We start from the raw sequence: 19414 nt of genomic DNA, 5'->3' as shown, positions 1-19414 counted from the left end.
AGATTAATGAAAGACCTGATTTCCTTTTATTGTTCTGTGTATCATTGAATCAACTATCTTTGGGGGGGGGGGGGGGGGGGGGGTAAATTATTCAGTGATTTCATTTTGTTGAAATTTACTGCAAGCTATTGCAGGTCTGCTGACTGCTGAGGTCCTGACCTGATATCTTTTGACGGTGTCTGAACATAATACAGTACAGTATCATTTTTGGAATCAGATGTTTTTAAGACTTGTATTTATGTTCAAAACCTCCCCAATTCTTTCAGTTGATCGGTTTACAAAGGCGTGCTACTTCAAGTCTTCAACTACAGTATTCTAAGATCTAGCAGAGTATTACAGTCCACCATAGCAGCTAAGCAGTTCACCCGATCTGGAGTTTACAGTACTTCGACTCAACATATCAAATTATCAATCACGACATTCTTGCGGTCTGAAGCAATAATAAACTCGTTGCAGGCTTTCACACCCTGCAGTCCCTAGATCCGTCCTTCCTAAAAGAACAAGGTGCATACAGCTTACTTTTCTATTTTGGTATTCGAGATCCAATCTTTTTTCCAATCCCTATTAACACTTATATAGACTTGTATCACAAAGTCTTGTATGTGATTAGCCACACCGTGCGGCAAGGGTTACTTTGTTAATGTAATAGGGTTACTTGGTCAGTGTTAAAGGGGTTACTTCGTCAATGTTATAGGGTTATTCGGTTAGTGTTATTGGGATTACTTAATCAGTATTATAGGGGTTACTTACTCAGTATAATAGTGGTTGCTTTGTACTTGTATTAATTTAAATACAAATGGAAAAAGTAAAATCTAAAAAAGATATACTACCTCCGTTAATTATTATGTGCAACTTTGGAATATTTTATATCTCACAAATAATACCTCAAAGTTACACATAATAATTAACGGAGGCAGTATATGGAGCAATTAAATTTGTGTAATTAATTTCATAAAATGCCAACATACAGTAAAAATAACAGAAAAAATGTGAATATTTCTGTACTTGATCAATCTATATCGATTGTGATTATCTAAATGACGATAAATAGAAAATGATTGTCATTGAAATTATCTTTTAACATGAAATCGGTGTCATTATTAGATAAAAGTATTTTTAGCCTAGTTAAAAGGTGATTAACTATTAAAAACCCAAATTCCCGCGTCAAAATCTTTAGTTAACAACAAAGAGAGGGAGAGATATGGGGTAAGAGAGAGAAAAAGAGGCAAAGATATTCATTTCTTTCTCTTTGTTTCTTTTATTTACTCTCTTCATTCTCTCTAAAGAGAGAGAGGTGGGGATGAATTCATCATTGGAAGATACGGAGCCGCTGCCGGTTAACTGTACCGCGGCAGCGATTGACAAGGACAAGCATAGTCAATATGCCGTGAAATGGGCAGTTGATCATCTTTTGTCTAGCACCCATTTCCTCATCTTGATCCATGTCAAGCAGAAAAACCGTAGGTATTCTTTCTCTCTTTTTTTCGGGGTAGATGATTGATGTCGAATGTCATATGATTTGACCGTTCAATTAAAGATATTAGTGGTTAAAAGTATGTAGGGTATTCGTGTTACAGAAAGTAGTGTATGTTGACACCATTAGAAACACAGTGATGTGTTTTTTATGACCAAAGATTTTGGTCATACGAAACAAAGTACTTTGTATACTCATACATTTCGCATGTTTTTTTTTTCTTTGTTTTGGATCTTGTTTGCTTGTAGCCAGTGGAATTGATGGAGCTATGGAGGGCATTGAATCCGATCCACAAAGTATATTCATTCCATATCGTGGATTTTGTGCTCGCAAATCGGTATTTACTTGACACTTTAATGTATCGCTTTTTATTTAGTTGCACGCCTTTAAAATGAAAACATAATAATAGTTAAATTTCGTAAGGCTAGTCCACCTTTGTAAACTAGAGACATATAGATAGATGACGAGTCATATGCATTGACATAAAAGATATACGCCATTAATGAGCTTATTATCAGGTACAAGTAAGAGAGGTTGTTCTAGAAGATACCGACGTAGCTAAAGCTATTCTGGACTATGTAAACAACAACTACATCACTAACATTGTTATGGGCGCATCTTCACGAAATGCTCTTAAGAAGTCAGTTTTATATCCTTTTTATTTTTTTACATATAAATTAAAGTTCTAGTTTGTGTACTCGGAAACAAGTAAGAATTTATACTAACGTACGAGCCTAGCTTAGTTCAATTGATCTCAAAACTATGTTGTTGCTAATTAATTACAGAACCTTTAAAAAGGCTGATGTACCAAGCCATGTGACCAAATATGCACCAGAGTTTTGTTCTGTTTACGTGATTGCTAAGTCGAAATTGTCCAATTTACGATCTGCTCAACGTCCTTTTGGAAATACTCCATCTTCGCCTAAGCTTCCATCTTCATCACTCGGACATCAGCTTTTAGTTGAACATCCTCCTATAGATGATTTGAACACGAGGTAATAAATAAATCGTTCATCAATGCACATCTTTGTCGTTTTGATTTAACTAGTAAAAAAAAAAAAAAAAAAAAAAAAAAAAAAAAAAATTTACTCTCTCTGTTCCTTATTGTAACGTAAGTGCCTAATAAGGCATCATGTTCTTCTTTATTCAACAGGATCTTCCTAGACAGAAGCTCGAAATGGGTCAAAGTTACACCATGTTGCTGTAATCCTCCCAAAATATCTGAAATCAGAATTTCAGACACATTAACCAATTCTGGAAGACCTTATTACAAGTGTAGATTTTGTGGATACTTTGCCTGGATGAATGAAGATGATATAGTCCGGTCGGCCGAGGAAGTTGTTGCGGAGCAAAGGATGATTGTCATTGTAAAGGAAACGTTGGATGAATTTGTTAAGTACATTAAAATTGTTGTCAAGGTTGCTGTGATAATGTACTTTGTTCATTTCGTTTTTGTTGTGTCAATGTGATTTATGTACGTACCTACTCTCCATATATACTTCCTTGAAATTGTACTCACTTGATGGATTTTCCTGATCTATGTATAAGGATGAAGAAATTACAATATTGCTTCCGTTTTTTTTTTTTTTTTTTTTTTTTTGGTGAAATCAGCATAACACAGAAATTATAAACAAGAAATAAATCGAGAAAGCAATTAAACTGGCATGAAAAGTATTAAATTATGAATTGAGACCCATAAATGCATCCTCAAGCCTCTTCATCGACTCTAAAAAATATATTCAAGTATATAGCATCGTATGAAAAAAAAAGGTGAGAAATAGAGGGCAGTTTTCTTGAGATTTTGTTGTCCTGGAATCTATTTATTTATTTATTATTATTATTATTATTATTTTTTTGAAATAGTCCTGGAATCTACATCCTACACTAAAGTAGAGTTTTTTATTTTGGAGAAAATTATAGTCGCACATTTTTCGCACCAGGCTAGCGACTTGTGCAATTAGTTGATCACATGGATTCACATCTACTAAACTACGAAGTAGTTTTTTATGTATGCAAATATGCAATGCATGCATGAATTAATTTGACTAACGAATTAGAGCTCTATTATTAGTTTGACGTTAATCTGCATAATAACTAGAACAACGTATTTTTTTGTATGGCAGATCATTACCACAATATGTCTCTTATCTTGATTCTTGATATTATTTTTGGGCTTCCTTATGAAATATTTTATTACAAGCTGATTAATATTCTTACATACATAGGTGATATTAGTATATATAGTATGTATTTTATTTGATTTTATTTTCGCATGATTTTGTTTATTATAATTACATTAATTTTTTTTATTAATTGCAATTTCCAATTGAGCGTCTTTTTTGATTTGGCATATTCTAAAAGACAATAAAATTTCAGCGTGATTTGACACATCATTTACCGTATTCATTGATATCTTGTATTGACAATATGAGAAACTCTGTATCCCTTTTAGCTTATACAATATTTTATTATACATCCACTATAAAGTTACTTTAAAATGATTAAAAGTTTCTCTTTTTATGAATGAAAGTTACCTATTATATATAAGTTACTTTGATATAAATAAAAGTTATATAGGATTTTTTGATAAAGTTACCCAAAAAAGTGTAAAAGTTACTCTAAATTTAACAAAAGTTACCACGATACATTACTATACATCGGTTGATACAAAAGTTTTAATGATGCATGCTAAAACTATATTGAGAAATTATGATTAGTAGCCATTAAATTTTGCTAATTATCTTTGGTTGCTATAAATAAATTTGTAAATTATCTTAATTAACCATATACTCCATAATTTAATTATGACAACATTAATGACTATTTCAGGCCACTTTTGCGACTAATAAGAATATACTCTGTAAATGCTGACTGCCACTACCACTGATTCAACAATGGAGGACGTCGGGGATGTAATTCAAACTCGTCTTTGTATAATCGGGTCTGGGCCGGCGGCCCATACCGCAGCAATCTACGCATCACGGGCCCAACTCAAGCCCATTCTCATTGAAGGGTGGATGGCCAATGGGGTCGCGCCAGGTGGCCAGCTAACAACCACCACCTTATTTCGGGTCTGGATATTACAGAAAAGTTTCGCAACCAATCAATGCGTTTCGGTACGCAGATATTATCAGAAACGGTAACTTCTGTTGATTTCTCAACGACGCCGTTTAAGGTGTTTTGGGGTCAGTCCAACACTGTAATTGCTGACTCGGTGATTATTGCCACTGGTGCCGTGGCAAAGAAGCTGAATTTTCCGGGAAATGGAAACTTCTGGAATAAAGGGATATCAGCTTGTGCAGTATGTGATGGGGCGTTGCCGAGTTATAGGAATAAGCCGTTAGCGATTTTCTTGACAAATTCGGGTCGAAAGTGTATATAATTCATAGGAGAATAGTAAAATAGAGGTATTGTGGAATTCGGAGGTGGTTGAAGCGTTCGGGGATGAGGCGAAGGAGAGACGAGAGTAGGATTTTGAATGTGAAAAATGTGGTTAGTGGGGTGGTTAAGGATGTTGAAGTTTCCGGGTTGTTTTTTGATATCAAGGTGTTAAGGGTGTGTTTGCGGCCGGTGATGTGCAGGATAGCAAGTATAGGCAGGCTATCACGGCTGCTGGCACTGGTTAGTGTTCTATTTTGTTTGCTTGGTTTGTTTTAATATTGTCCTGTATTTTGCTAAGCTACTTAGACGACATTGGTGTTTTGATTTGTTTTTATATATAGTTGCAATGTTTTATTTTGTTGCCTAAGCTTGTTAAATTAAAGCTCATACGTATTCGTTTTGCACTTTCGTATGGGTGCAATTAAGCATAGGTCGATGTCATATTCTCATATTGCAATTCTGTTTTAACATTTTTAAGTAGTAAGTTGAGTAAATAATTGAGAATAAAAACCTTTGTCTTAGGTTAAATCCAACACCTAGGGTTTCTTTTTAGTTTTTATTTTTCTTAATTTTATCTTATAAAATATTGCTATAATGTAGTATATTTTACTCAAATATTCTATTGACTTTTATTGAAATAAAATGATTTGACATCTTCATATCTTTGTAAACGAATAAAAAAATTATTCTATGTTATTTAATGCTCGATATGCATAACTTTGATTTTTTTTTTTGTCAATATAAATTGTGTTGTATTATTTTGTTACACATAAAATCTTTGTATTTTATAATGTCTATTTTGTTACATAGATTGATAAATCAATATATTGACTAATAATTAATGAATAATGATAGAATGACTGGATAACTGAAAGGAAATTTTGATTTTTACCACCTTCAAATAACGATTTCATTGAATTTACCACCTCCAAAAAAAAAGATTTACTTTACCACCTCATAAAAAAATAAAACATCAGTTTTACCACCTAAGCCTAACTCCGGTGATAGAAACCGCCAGTTGGGCCCACCATCACAGCTAGTTTTTGAAATTATCCCCAAATTCTCTCGATTTTCCTTCTATTTAAACCAACCTTCTTCATTTCTACATCAAATTGTTGAAGATTGAAGTTTTTGTTTGCGATTTTCTTCACAAATCCTTAATTTGGGTAGTAAATGAGCCAAAGTTCATCTTATAAAGTTATAATTTACTTATAGCTTGGTTTTTGGTCTGATTTGTATCCTTAATGGCTTAAGGATTGTAAACAAAAACGTGCTTGATCTTATAAATACCGAATCCGTGGATGAGCAACAACAATTACTCGTACCTGAGCTGCTTCAATTTCTGTTTCCTGAACCTGAATGTTATATGACAGAGTTTTCAGAAAACAGACGGTGACGAAGAATAAATCCGACTTCTGGAAAAAATTTGTACTCGTAATTCAGAGGTAGTATTGTCATTTCTACTGCCATTTTTTCATTGAAACTAATTGTATTTGAACACAATTACCATAATCTAACCCTAATTTTACTGCCCAATTGAAATATAAAAAAACCCCCAAATTAATTTACACTTACATAAACCTTAATTATTTACGATATGAAATTGGGGTTGAATTAATAACAGAAAACATGCAATTTCAATTATACTTAGCAATTGCAACATAATCACGCAAACAATTGCAAAAAATTACAACAGAATTCATGAAAATTGCTTACCTTTTCGCTATTTGTCGTCGAACAGTTCAATTGATTCAGGGCCGAGTACAATCTTCAATAATTTGATAATTTGAGGATGTGGGATTGTTAAGGATCACCCAAAATCAGAATTTGAAAAGAAAATGGCAAAAAAAAAACTTCAATCTTCACGAAATAGATGTAGAAATGAAGAAGTTAGGTTTCAATCAAAGGGAAATCGAGAGAATTTGGGGATAATTTTAAAAACTAGCTGTTATGGTGGGCCCCATTGGCTCGGTTTCCGTCACCGGAGTTAGGCTTAGGTGGTAAAGCTGATGTTTTATTTTTTTATGAGGTGGTAAAGTAAATCTTTTTTTTTTTTTGGAGGTGGTAAATTCAATAAAGTCGTTATTTGAAGGTGGTAAAAATCAAAATTTCCTAATTGAAATGGATGGATTTAATTTATGGTATATGAAGTACATGATAGATTTAATATTTTATAATAGCAGATAAATATTTGTAAATAAAGTCCCACTGATTTATACTGTCACCTAATAGGTTTTTTTTTTTCTTTATTTATCTCAAAAAATATTGCCATAATTCTATATATAAAATGAAAGGGGGTTTTGGATGATAAATTTCACTTTTCCAAAATACCCTTTTCAATTTTTTCTTTTTTTTTTTAAAAAAAAAAAACTACAATTATTAAAATAAAAAAAAAACTATCTAAACAAAAAACTACCACCTAAAAAAAACTACCATCTAAAAAGAAGAAAAAAAAAAAAAAAAACCTTCCATTGAAAAGAAAAACACAAAGAATCGAGCCTGATATATTCACATACACGAATTTTCGTGTGTAGTTTAGCTTGTATATTTAAGTAAAATATTGATATAGATGGATTTTGGAGTAATCTAAAGTTGTTTTATGCTATGGGAGGACTCTAGTGAGAAATATTTTCGGTTCTTTTTTATGAATTATATAACTTTGTTTCGATTATGATGATAATTTAGGTTGCATGGCTGCCATGGATGCGGAACATTACTTGCAAGAAATTGATGCACAACAAGGCAAGAGTGATTGACTATTTTACCACACGAATTGAAGAGGCTTCCAAACAAAATTCTTTCTTAGGAGGATGTAAATTTCCTGAACATCTTTATATTCTTCGTCCCACGAAAATACACTATGCTGGACACTTAATAATTTAAGTAAACTATACTTGTTAGTAACTTTTTTTTCTTGGAATTTGCTCTTGGCAGAGCTGCAAAAGCATAGAACTATGATCAATGGATCCCTCAAGCTAAATATTATCGCTCATGTTATTTCTTAACAATAACCTTTTTTATCGTCAAAATTAAACAATCCGGTCCATTAAGAAGATTAAAATTAACCCTCATTACTTTCACAAAACAATACTAATAGCTTGATTGTAAGTAACCAAGTAAGAGTACTCTTTTATAAAGAGTACATTACATCTATCTCACTAGATATAAGGAGCTAAAACACAACACTTGCCCGCCATTAGAAAAATTTGATTAATGTACTAGTATATAATTTCAACTATAAAAGAATATTACATGACCAATTAAAAAATTAATTTCAATTAAGTTGCTAATGATGAACATCAAATAATCTGATTGACTCACTAAAATTATCTTTAGCCCTATATATACCGTCGCAATTTTTTCTTCAATACTTAAAGTTATTGATTAACATTACTTCATATCGATGAAAAAAATACAAACTCAACAATGGAATCCAAAATATACTCAAAGTTATACAATTTATTTGCCTAATCATTTTTACTTTTATTTTGGCTAGAACTCAAAAGCTAGGTTGCACTTACACCATTAAAAAAAAAACTTTTACAAAATAAAATTTATATAAAGAAAATCAAAAGTTAGTTAAGATTCCGAATATCCCGCGCCAAAATCTTATGTTAGAAAGAGAAAACAACTCAAGAAAAAAGGAAATTAGCTTTATGGGGTAAGAGAGAGAAAGATAAGAAAAACACCCTCAAAGTTTTTCTCTCTATCTCTCTCTTCCATTCTCCATTGTTTTGGTTTTCTCTCTCCTCAAAAGAAGAAAAATTGCTACAATCTTTTTTGTTTTCTCAGAGGCATTTCAACAAACAGTTGGTGGGCATGTCTATATCGGAAGATTTAGCGCCGCTGCCCATCAACTGTACTGCGGTGGCTATTGATAAGGATAAGCATAGCCAATACGCGGTTAAATGGGCAATTGATCATCTTTTGTCTGGCAATCATTTCCTCATTTTGATCCATGTTAAGCAGAGAAATCGTAGGTATCCATCCCTCTCTTTTTAATTTTTCGGAAATATGATATGATATGATATGATATGGGAATTCAATTATAAACTTACCCTTAATGTTGATTTTGGCCTTGTGGGAAATTATTGAAATAATAAAGTTTCTAATTTTTGCGGGATTGTTTTTGTTTTCAGATGGTGGTGGGTTGTTTGAGGTAGGCACAGGGGGAATTGAATCTGATCCAACGCATATTTTCATTCCTTATCGTGGATTTTGTGCTCGTAAATCGGTAATTACTTGACACCGCTTGTATATTAGATAGCCAGTAATCATTTTCCTGGTATATTGTTCATAGAAATGTATGTAAAATAGTTATTTGGTTGTGTATAGTTCACCTCAATAAGTTTGAAAGTTCGGGATATTATCATTATTCTTATGTCATTTAAGATGTATGTTTGGTGTGGAATTGATAGATTTGGCACAAGGGATATCAGAGCTATCTGTATATTTTTGGGGGATTATGTGTGAAGCAATGCTCTTTAATCATTTCGACCCCCTTTGTTTCAAATGTATGCCGGCCTATAACATTTTTTTTTTTTTTTTTTTTTTTTGTACAAACGAAATGCAAATTTGTAATTTGTTATATCTGTGGTCTATATACTGAAACGCCATATAGCATGGTGCCATGGTGTATATGTAAAAGTCATGTTTCCATCATATTGACTACTTTTTTTTTATCATTGTTTATATGGTGTTTACATATATATATTGAGAAAAATGAAGTATCTTTTTGGGAAACATAGCATTATGGATAGGCACCTTAATAAGTATGATAACACTTACCACATTGGATCTATTTATTTCAAGTTACTACAAAAGTAAAACTCGTGATTGCATGTTGCTTGTGTAAAAACATAGTGATAATTATATCTTCATGGAGAATTTATGTTGCAGAACATGCTTAATGAAAATAACCTAGATATAATTATGTTGTATTTCAAGTTGATATTGCTTGATAGTACATTAATCTACTAGTTTATAAGTTAGTAGGAGAGAATTTATATACGCAAGTGTACTTGCTTGTGAAAAAATTCTGGTTATCAAGTGATTTTTTAGCTGTCACAGTTGATAATTTGTGGAGTTCAAATAGATTATTGAAAAATCATTATCATTTGCTATTACCAGGTTCAAGTGCGAGAGGTTGTTCTTGAAGATGCTGACATAGCTAGGGCTATCCTGGACTATGTGAACTGCAACTTCATCACTAACATTGTTATCGGTGCATCTTCAAGAAATGTTGTTGCAAAGTTAGTCATATTTCTTGTCTCGTTTAAAAGAAGCAAAATAATGTTTGACAAGCCTAGTTCCTGAAACAATATTGTTGCTATTTACAGAACCTTTAAAAAGCCTGATGTGCCAAGCTATGTGACCAAATGTGCACCAGATTTCTGTTCTGTGTATGTTATTGCAAAGTCAAAAGTTCTCAGTGTCCGATCAGCACAGCGTCCTGTTGCAAATACTCCCACTCCTCCGAAGTTTCCATCTCTTGGATTGCCACATCAATTTTCAATGGAACAGGCACTTGCTGATGACTTCAGCTTAAGGTAATTTGTATTTGCTGTTATTATTAATTATACATTGAAGAATTACTTTTTGCATTGACATCTCCAATTTTCTTTGCCAGTATTCAAGGCATTGTATATCAACATTTGCATTTCTAGGCTCTAAATCTAAATGGTGAAGACATTGTATATATAGTCTTAAGCTACGTCTTATGAATTTATGATAGCTAGAACTTCATATTAAATTATCACAGAGAATTGCAGTGTATTGTAAGCTTACAATTTTGTTTCTCTTTTCTTCAAAATCCCCTGAAACCACAGAACTGTTCCACAATTTACAAATTATGAACAGCTCCGAATTGCCAAAAATATGGTCTGATACTCTGATGCAATTATATTAACATCTAACATCCTAACCTTTATAAGAGGGTCCTTTTATGGTTGTTTCCTAATATGCTTTGTTCATGTAATCTTTTTAAGAAGGTCTGATAAAATTGTTTTCTTCGTTGAGAACAGATCACCTTCTTACCGAGGATCACTTAACTCCAATGGTTCTGATAGAAAATCTTGGGATAGAAGCAATGAAGGCAGCAGGGCTGGACGACGGGCGTCTGTGTTGGGAAGTACTTGGAAGGGGTCATCATCAATGGAAAATATTGACATTAATGTTGGAACATCCAACCACCGCAATTCCTTATCTGATGATGCTGATAATATTGACCACTCATTCCATAGTATGCTTGAAGTGCCTGCCAAGGACTCAGACTTTTCGTTTGTTGGCGGTCCTCCAAGAAAGGATCACACTCACTCACCAGTAAGTAATATCTTGTAATATAAATGATTGTTCAGTAACATGTGTTAATGAAATTGTGGTGGGTGCTATGTTGCAGAATGATCTAGAGGCAGAAATGAGACGCTTAAGGCTTGAGTTAAAACAAACAATGGATATGTACAGCTCAGCTTGCAAAGAAGCAATCACTGCAAAGCAGAAGGTGATAGCTGGTCCTGTTGTCTTGTATGTAATATTGTGGTGCTACAGAAATGTTGGAATTTTATAATTTGTTTTTGGTAATTGTTCAGGCTAAAGAGCTTAATGATTGGAAGATGGAGGAAATTCGAAAATTTGAGCAAACACGTAGTTCTAAAGAGTCTGCTCATGCAGTTGTTGAGATGGAGAAGGCTAAGTGTAGAGCTGCTATAGAAGCTGCTGAAGCGGCACAGAGGTTAGCTGAGAAAGAAGCACAGAAAAGAAAGCTTGCAGAAAATAAGGCTAAGCAAGAAGCAGATGAGAAGAATCGGGCATTAAATGCATTGGCTCATAATGATGTTAGGTACAGGAAATACACCATTGATGAGATAGAAATCGCAACTGAAAACTTTTCTCCACAAAATAAAGTCGGTGAAGGTGGGTATGGACCTGTTTATCAAGGTAGACTGGATCATACTCCTGTTGCCATTAAAGTATTAAGACCAGATGCTGCACAAGGAAGGAAGCAGTTCCAACAGGAGGTAAAACAATTCTAATCTAATTTCTCTTTTACGCTAAAATGTATGGACTATGAGACTATGAGTATTAAAAACATTTCTTATTAGTATCATTATGCTAAATTTGTACAAGATATCCATAGGAGGCTTACCAAGGGAAGCCTATCAATCCTAGTTGCTCTCGTCTTTGTAATTGACTATTGATTTGCATAACCAATCATTAGGCTAGCTTTGTGTATCTTCAGCTCTACCACACCTCATCATATATGTCGTGACTTGGTAGATGTTATGATATGTGTAACCTGCGTGATTCTAAAGTTTAATTAAGTTTTTACTTCATTATTCATTGTGTAAGGACTAAGGAAATTGGGGATTAAATTAGTCAGTGTAAGGCATGGTGTGTGTCCTAAAAATTTCCTTTATAACTATTTTTGTGAATCATGGAATTTTAGTGATCCAATAATATTAGCATAATAAAACCACAATTTGCTAATTAGTTTCTTTAATCTACTTTCGAACTTGATGGCAGGTTGAGGTACTAAGCTGCATGCGACATCCTCATATGGTTCTTCTCCTAGGAGCATGCCCTGAGTATGGTTGCTTGGTTTATGAATACATGAACAATGGAAGCCTGGAGGACAGGCTCCTCCGAAAAGGTGGGACCGCTCCTATTTCCTGGAGAATCCGATTCAAAATAGCAGCTGAGATTGCAATTGCCCTTACATTTCTCCACCAGGCGAAACCAGAACCCCTTGTGCATCGTGATCTAAAGCCAGCAAATATCCTCTTAGACAAAAATTATGTGAGCAAAATCAGTGATGTTGGTCTAGCAAGATTGGTTCCGCCTTCTGTGGCAAATAGTGTCACACAATATCACATGACTTCTGCTGCAGGAACTTTCTGTTACATTGATCCTGAGTATCAACAGACAGGAATGTTGACCACCAAATCTGATGTATATTCTTTGGGCATAATGTTGCTTCAGATAATTACCGCAAAACCTGCAATGGGTCTCAGTCACCATGTTCAGCGAGCCATTGATACTGGAACCCTTGCTGATATGCTGGACCCAAATGTGACTGACTGGCCTATTGATGAAGCTATCTCATTTGCAAAATTGGCCTTAAAATGTTCTGAACTTAGGAAACGGGACCGCCCAGATCTTGCTACCGTTGTATTGCCAGAACTCATTCGACTGAAAGATTTTGGGATGACTGAAGACCCAAACAATTTCTATGCTTACAAGCCAAGAATTCACAACTCAGTTCCACGCCCAAGATCAACAGGCAGGAGTGGCAAAATCCCGTCGTCAAGTTCACATCATCGATCATCAAATTCTAGCCAGGTAATTAGCTACTCCATCTACCCCTTAATATTATTCACACTTCCTTAGTATGAATGTCCCAAATTGTTTCTTTTTTGTAAATATCTAATTCTAATTCGAAGTATATTTCTTGTTCGCAAAATTTTCTTAAGGGAATAAATCTCAACTGATGCCTTTTCCTCTCTCCCTAAGAATGCCACATGCATGCTCTGCTATCTATTTTTGAATGCTTCATCTATCACATGTAATGCTCAACACCTGGCCACCTCTGCCTATACTCCAGCCTTTAGGAAGGGAAAGACTCGAGGGAGAATACATAGAATATTCTCCTCCTAGGCTTAGGATATATTTTGTAATGTTACACGAAGTATAAGGATTCAATAGGTAATCTTGTTCGAAGTCATGTACTATCTTATTATCCATGTCAATCCACATTGTGGATAGACAAGAAAGAACTTTAAATGAAAAGTACTGATGATTTGCTAAATGTTATAATGTTGATGTTTGATCAGGGGTCATCACAGACCTTGTCTTGGACGCCATCACAGGGCTCAGATGAAACTTCTCTAGAAAGCGTATAAAAGCAGGCCACTTCGGCCTGGTTTCAAACTGGTGAAATCATTATATCAATTATCTTTACAAGATGAACATTGATATTATATTTATCATGTTTCTTTTGAAGATGTAGATCCTGTAAATGAAATACAAAGCATTATGTACATGGGGTTCTTCTTGTAAAGTACCATGCTTCTGAAGTGAAGGAGAATGAATAGTTTTTTGTTTCATTTTCTGCATAAAATCCTGCTCATCTTTGCTTTCGATCTTTCATAGGATGTGTTCAACTTCAAACTCTATTGAGCTTTAACAAAATATCTATAAGACATCAGGAACAGCATGATCATAATTATCGAAGGGTGGCGGTGGGAATGGGAGTGGGAGTGGGAGGAAGGGGGCTTAGAGCCTTTTGCTCTTGTGTAAACTATGTAATTAGCAATGAACACTATTGTTTTCTTCAGATGATTTAATTTAATTTCTTCCAGCATTTTGGTGTCCATAAACCAGTCAGGGAAAAAAAATTGCAGTTTTGGTTCTGTTATTGGCTAAAGAATTTACTCCCGATTTCTTGAAATTAATAGTCACCTATACTAACTTAAGATGCTCAGAGAAGTGTCACATTTTCTGATGTAATATCGGTTAATGATTGGAAATCTTTTTAGTTTTTTGTCTTTTGTTTCTGCTACAATTATAATTAAGTGCAGTGATTCATAAATAATAAAAATAACACAACTAGGATTATTATGTAAGGGTTTTTTTAATTTTTTTTCCCTTTCGCTAAATCATGTCATATTCTTAATTATGAGGAGTTGGGATGATACGACACCCAATCCAGCAGACAAATGAGGAATATGCAAATATGCAATACTTAATGCTGTTTTAAATCTTTCAATTATTTGGTTAAGGCTTAAATATATTTTTGTAATTCTATTCTGGGAGCAAACAAAAGCCCAAAAAGCTGCATCAGAATAAGGTGTTATGCTGAGTTCTTGGGATTTTAACTTCTGTACGCAAGAAAAGTATAATTAAAGCTCGAAGAAAGCATAAAAAGTTGAATGTTATTGTGGGGAAAAGAATAGCCTTAAGCCCTTAATACTACACACGTAGCATAACTTTCCCTAATATTGTAAATGTATCATGAGTAAGAGAATAAATAACACTCCAATTATATAAGGTGACCGAAAAAAATATATACGTGTACACCAAGTCAGCAATGCAACCTTCTCATAACCCTTATAAATTAAGGTTATTTTATCGATAAAAATTGATTTGAGAGTATTTTTTTTTTCCTGATATGTTAGGTATAATGGTTGTACCACATTAGATATATAGGGTTTTGGGTTCGTGTTAATACATTTTCACAACACTTTAGACATAATACGGAGTAGTATGTTTTGCTTATGCTATAATGCTACATAGCTTATCATTTTTCCTTTGACAACTAACCTAATAACTTTAGGTTTTTGAAAGATTCTACTTGAAATTTGAGCTTAAAACACATAAATAAATCTATATATACATATCTTTAAAACTTGGCTCATTTTTAGTACAAACACATTCCTTAATACAGGCCAGTTTCATACACATCAAAAGCCAAAAAGAGTAGACATATATACCTTACCTTTCTTACAAGAAGCATCTAATGTTAAGTTCCCAACTTTATAAAGCACCACTCACACGCTTGATAAACACCTTAAGTTCACTACCATTTATTCTACTGCCTTTCTTACATAACATTTCTTATGCCTTAGAAAACATATGCACTAACCATGAAACATATGAAATTAGCCATAATATTGGCACTTATACTTGCTACAAATGTATCATGTCAAGAACAAAATACAATGCCACTTCCACAAGGCTCACCAACAGCTATTGCAGGACAACTCTGCATAAGTGAGTGTGGCACTTGCCCTGTCATATGCTCCTCTTCACCACCACCGTCACAAACACCATCACCCCCGGCCCCACCAGCCGTCCTCACACCACTAAACCCCTATCGCCATCATCCACACCAAAGACTCCCCATTCACCACCACCACCGGAAACCATCCAACCACTCCTGCCACCACCGCCACAACTTCCACCACTACTGCCAATACTCCCACCATCCTCTGGAGGCTACCTGCCACCACCATCTCCCAAGGTGTCACACCCACCTCCATCCCCACCACCACCGCCGCCGCCACCCTCGTCCTCCGGTGGTTCGCCGAAGAGTAGTAGTGGGGGTAGTAGTAAAAAACCTCCTAGTGAATCCAGTCCACCAGTTTCATTTCCTTTGGTGATAAATCCAGCTGGTCCATCCCCTCCTAACCCATACTACTACTTCTATGAGTCTAATGCTGCATTTTCATCACTTCCTTTGCCAATTTACTTCTCTATTGTTGTATTAATTGCTTTATTTTGATGTATTATTTCTTGTCTAGTATGATTAGTAAAATTGATCAAAGGAATATATGGTTTTGTATTCATTTTCCACTTTGTTTTTCACTTAGTAAAATTGATTTAATTACTTTGTTATGGAGCTACAAGATCAGATGTTTTATTATTTAGCACTAGTTTTTGGATTTTGTACAATGCAAGTTATGTAACAGCAGATTTAGACATAGAGTGAATGAGTGATAAACTGCTTTTATGTTCCCTTTGTCCACAAATTTTTTGTTACAATGTTTCTAACTCTCAACTTAGCCTAGTCAAAGAATTTGATATGATTTTAGTTTTTTTTTTTTTTTTTTTGGTAATGATGGCCTCTCGTTCTTTAATCTCATCATCACTTGTATTAAAGTTATTATGGCATATTAGAGATCAATCAAAGTTACAAAGTATAAACCATTTTTCATTTCCCTAAAACTATAAAAATACGAGTGAAAGATTAGAAATAATAAAAACGCTCCAAGGTGGCCGAAGAAACATATTCATGGTTACTCTATGTTAGTAAATAGTAATAATGCAATCTTCTCACAACTTTTACTAGGGTTTTTTTTTTATTTTTTTTTTATTTTTTTTTTATTTTTTATATATATATATATATATATATATATATATATATATATATATATATATATATATATATATATATATATATATATATTGAAATGTGTAATGGTTACAATACAATAATTGCACAAGATAAAAAAAAGGGATTGTCTAATTACATTTAGGACATTAAAAAATGTTTGCTTTTGCTATAATGCTATATAGCTTGTCCTTTTTTCCTTTGGCACCTAACCTAATTAGCTGATGAAGTTTAAATCCCATAATCTATATTTGTCTTGAAGACTTGGCTTCTTGTTTTTTTACAAACACATTTGACATTTCTTATTACAGAGGAGTTTCATACACATCAAAAGCCAAAAAAAATGAGGCAAATATATCTTACCATTCTTACAAGAAGCATATAGATTAAGTTCCAACTTTATTAAGTACCACTCACACGCTTGTTAAACAACATGCATAAGTTCACAATAATTTATTCCACTGCCCATTTTTATGCCTTAGAAAACATGCATATGCACTAACATGAGGTTTATGAAATTAGCCATAACTAGCCTTTTGACCCGTTCGATGCACGGGTTGTTACTTGGTTATTTCATATGTAGATATGCTTTTCAATAGTTGAAATTTTTGATATGAAATACGAAGTAATTGTTTCATTGCTAAAATTTAAAAAAAAAAAAAAAGAAAAAAAAAAGAAAAAAAAAGAGTGAGGGTAGAACTGTAGAAGAAGATGAAGGAATTTAGTTAGTTATATATACATAAAGATCGTGGGATATGAAATGACATATTAGTTTAAGTTATATTTTAAGTCTAGGAGTTGAAAAGACATTTTTTTTTCGTTATAATTCATATATTTATGTGATGTGTATTAATTGGATCAACTTGATTTTATTATGGCGGAAATAAACACTTTATTTTCTTTATTGAATTTGCAAGTTATAGAATGCATAAAGACTTAAACAAAAAAATTTAGAAAGGTGACATGTGTCATATAGGGTAATGGGTGAGTAGTGACCTGTGATGACACGTGTCATATGAAAAATTTGTGGTTTGTGTTTTTAAATACTAAAGTATAAATATAAATATAAATATTGGCACTTGTAACAAATGTATTATGTCAAGATCAAAATACACTGCTACTTCCACAAAGCTCACCAACAGCTGTTGCAGGGCAACTTTGCATAAGTAAGTGTGGCACTTGCTCCTCATCGCCACCGCCGTCACCAAAGCCACCACCCTTGGCCCCCACAATCGTCCTCACACCACTAAACCCACCATCGCCATCGTCTACTCCAAAGACTCCCCGTTCAGGCGTTCACCACCACCACTGGAAACCATCCAACCACTCTAGCTACCTTCACCGCAACTTCCACCACTACTCCCAGTCTCCCACCATCTCCTCTGGACATTACCTGTCACTACCGTCTCCCAAGGTGCCACACCCACCACCATCTAGAGTTTATTTCATGCAATCAGTTTAGAAAATTTAATAGCTGTAAATAATAAAAAAAAAGCAATGCACCAGCCGGGAATCGAACCCGGGTCTGTACCGTGGCAGGGTACTATTCTACCACTAGACCACTGGTGCTATTTTGATATTGATACTTTGCTTTTATTATAAATCTAAACAAAAATTAGAAGCCATACAAACTTAAACTTCCACGGGGAGTATTAGATTTTAGTCTAAGCATGGAATATTTCTTAGATAAGGATATCCTAATTTTGTTTTCTTACATGACGGTGACTATAATGGAAAAAGGAGGGGAAAAAAACATTCTTAAAATGTCACAGAGTCTTTTTTTACATCATTTAAATTTAGCCTTATTTCATTTTAACAACATAGAAAACATGATATAATTTTCACTTTTCTAGCTAAATATTGTGAACTCAAAAAACAAAAGGGTTGGTCTATAAGTTAAGATGTATAACTAGGTTGAATTTATAAACATTAATAATTCCAGCCATTTTTGAGGTAGAATTAACACATATACCTAACAATTTTTTACTCCCATTTATAGTAGTACTATAATTGAATAATACATTCATAATTAGGGTATGAGCATAGGTTGGTTAGTTTCCTACTTTCCTATAAATCTTCACTTTGACTATGTCCAACTTCAAAACAAATGATGTTAATTTGACTGAAGATTGTAAAACACTGTTACGATATATATGTTGAAGATTTGATTTGGTTTGATGAGGATACTCTTAGTTGGCAAAAATAGACTTGTGTTAAGTAGATAATTTTGTCAATATTCTTGCTATACTTATCTTGTACATCATGCTATATATTTCGGCCAAGAGCCATGAATACAGTCAAGCAATTCATTCCCCATTAATATTTATCATGGTATTAGAGCCAAGTTGAGTTATGTTGTGATATGGGCCAGTATTATGGACAACTCACATGTGAGGGGTAGTGTTAAGCCCCATGAGAAAATCCACATGTGAGTGGTGTGTTGTCCCACATTGAAGAGTGTAGAAAGTGTTGGGAAGTGTATCCCACATTGAAAAAATAAGAAAGTTGTATCCACTTTATAAGGCTAAGGGGCTACTCCCCTTATTGCCATATGGAAGGGGGTTGCTACACCTACACCCGAGCCTATTGCAGTCCCTGAACAGCCCTAAACCATGTCACACTCAGCAGCTTCGCAACAATTGGGTCGTGGTTTTCGAGACAAAATTCCTTCG

General features: G+C 33.9%; 1 protein-coding gene, 1 non-coding gene and 1 pseudogene across 2 annotated transcripts; 2 read left to right on the top strand and 1 right to left on the bottom strand.

The window, feature by feature from the left end:
• Positions 1-4398: 4398 nt before the first annotated feature.
• On the top strand, positions 4399-7611 carry LOC145593061 (thioredoxin reductase 2-like; annotated as a pseudogene).
• A 1059-nt stretch (positions 7612-8670) lies between these two features.
• On the top strand, positions 8671-13956 carry LOC145593062 (U-box domain-containing protein 52-like). Its single transcript, XM_081649570.1, has 9 exons — positions 8671-8831; positions 9019-9089; positions 9986-10107; positions 10195-10404; positions 10879-11176; positions 11253-11354; positions 11443-11871; positions 12377-13192; positions 13684-13956. Exons 1-9 carry the CDS (start codon positions 8675-8677, stop codon positions 13750-13752), a joined length of 2274 nt encoding a protein of 757 aa, XP_081505696.1. The 5' UTR covers positions 8671-8674; the 3' UTR covers positions 13753-13956.
• Positions 13957-18240: 4284 nt separating this feature from the next.
• TRNAG-GCC (transfer RNA glycine (anticodon GCC)) lies at positions 18241-18311 on the bottom strand. Its single transcript has one exon. It is a non-coding gene; the product is annotated as a tRNA-Gly (tRNA).
• Between the last annotated feature and the right edge of the window lie 1103 nt (positions 18312-19414).

The sequence above is a fragment of the Chenopodium album genome, chromosome 18 (assembly GCF_948465745.1).
Source record: "Chenopodium album chromosome 18, dcCheAlbu1.1, whole genome shotgun sequence".
Taxonomy (NCBI): domain Eukaryota; kingdom Viridiplantae; phylum Streptophyta; class Magnoliopsida; order Caryophyllales; family Amaranthaceae; genus Chenopodium; species Chenopodium album.
This window is presented reverse-complemented; position numbering and strand designations above follow the sequence as displayed.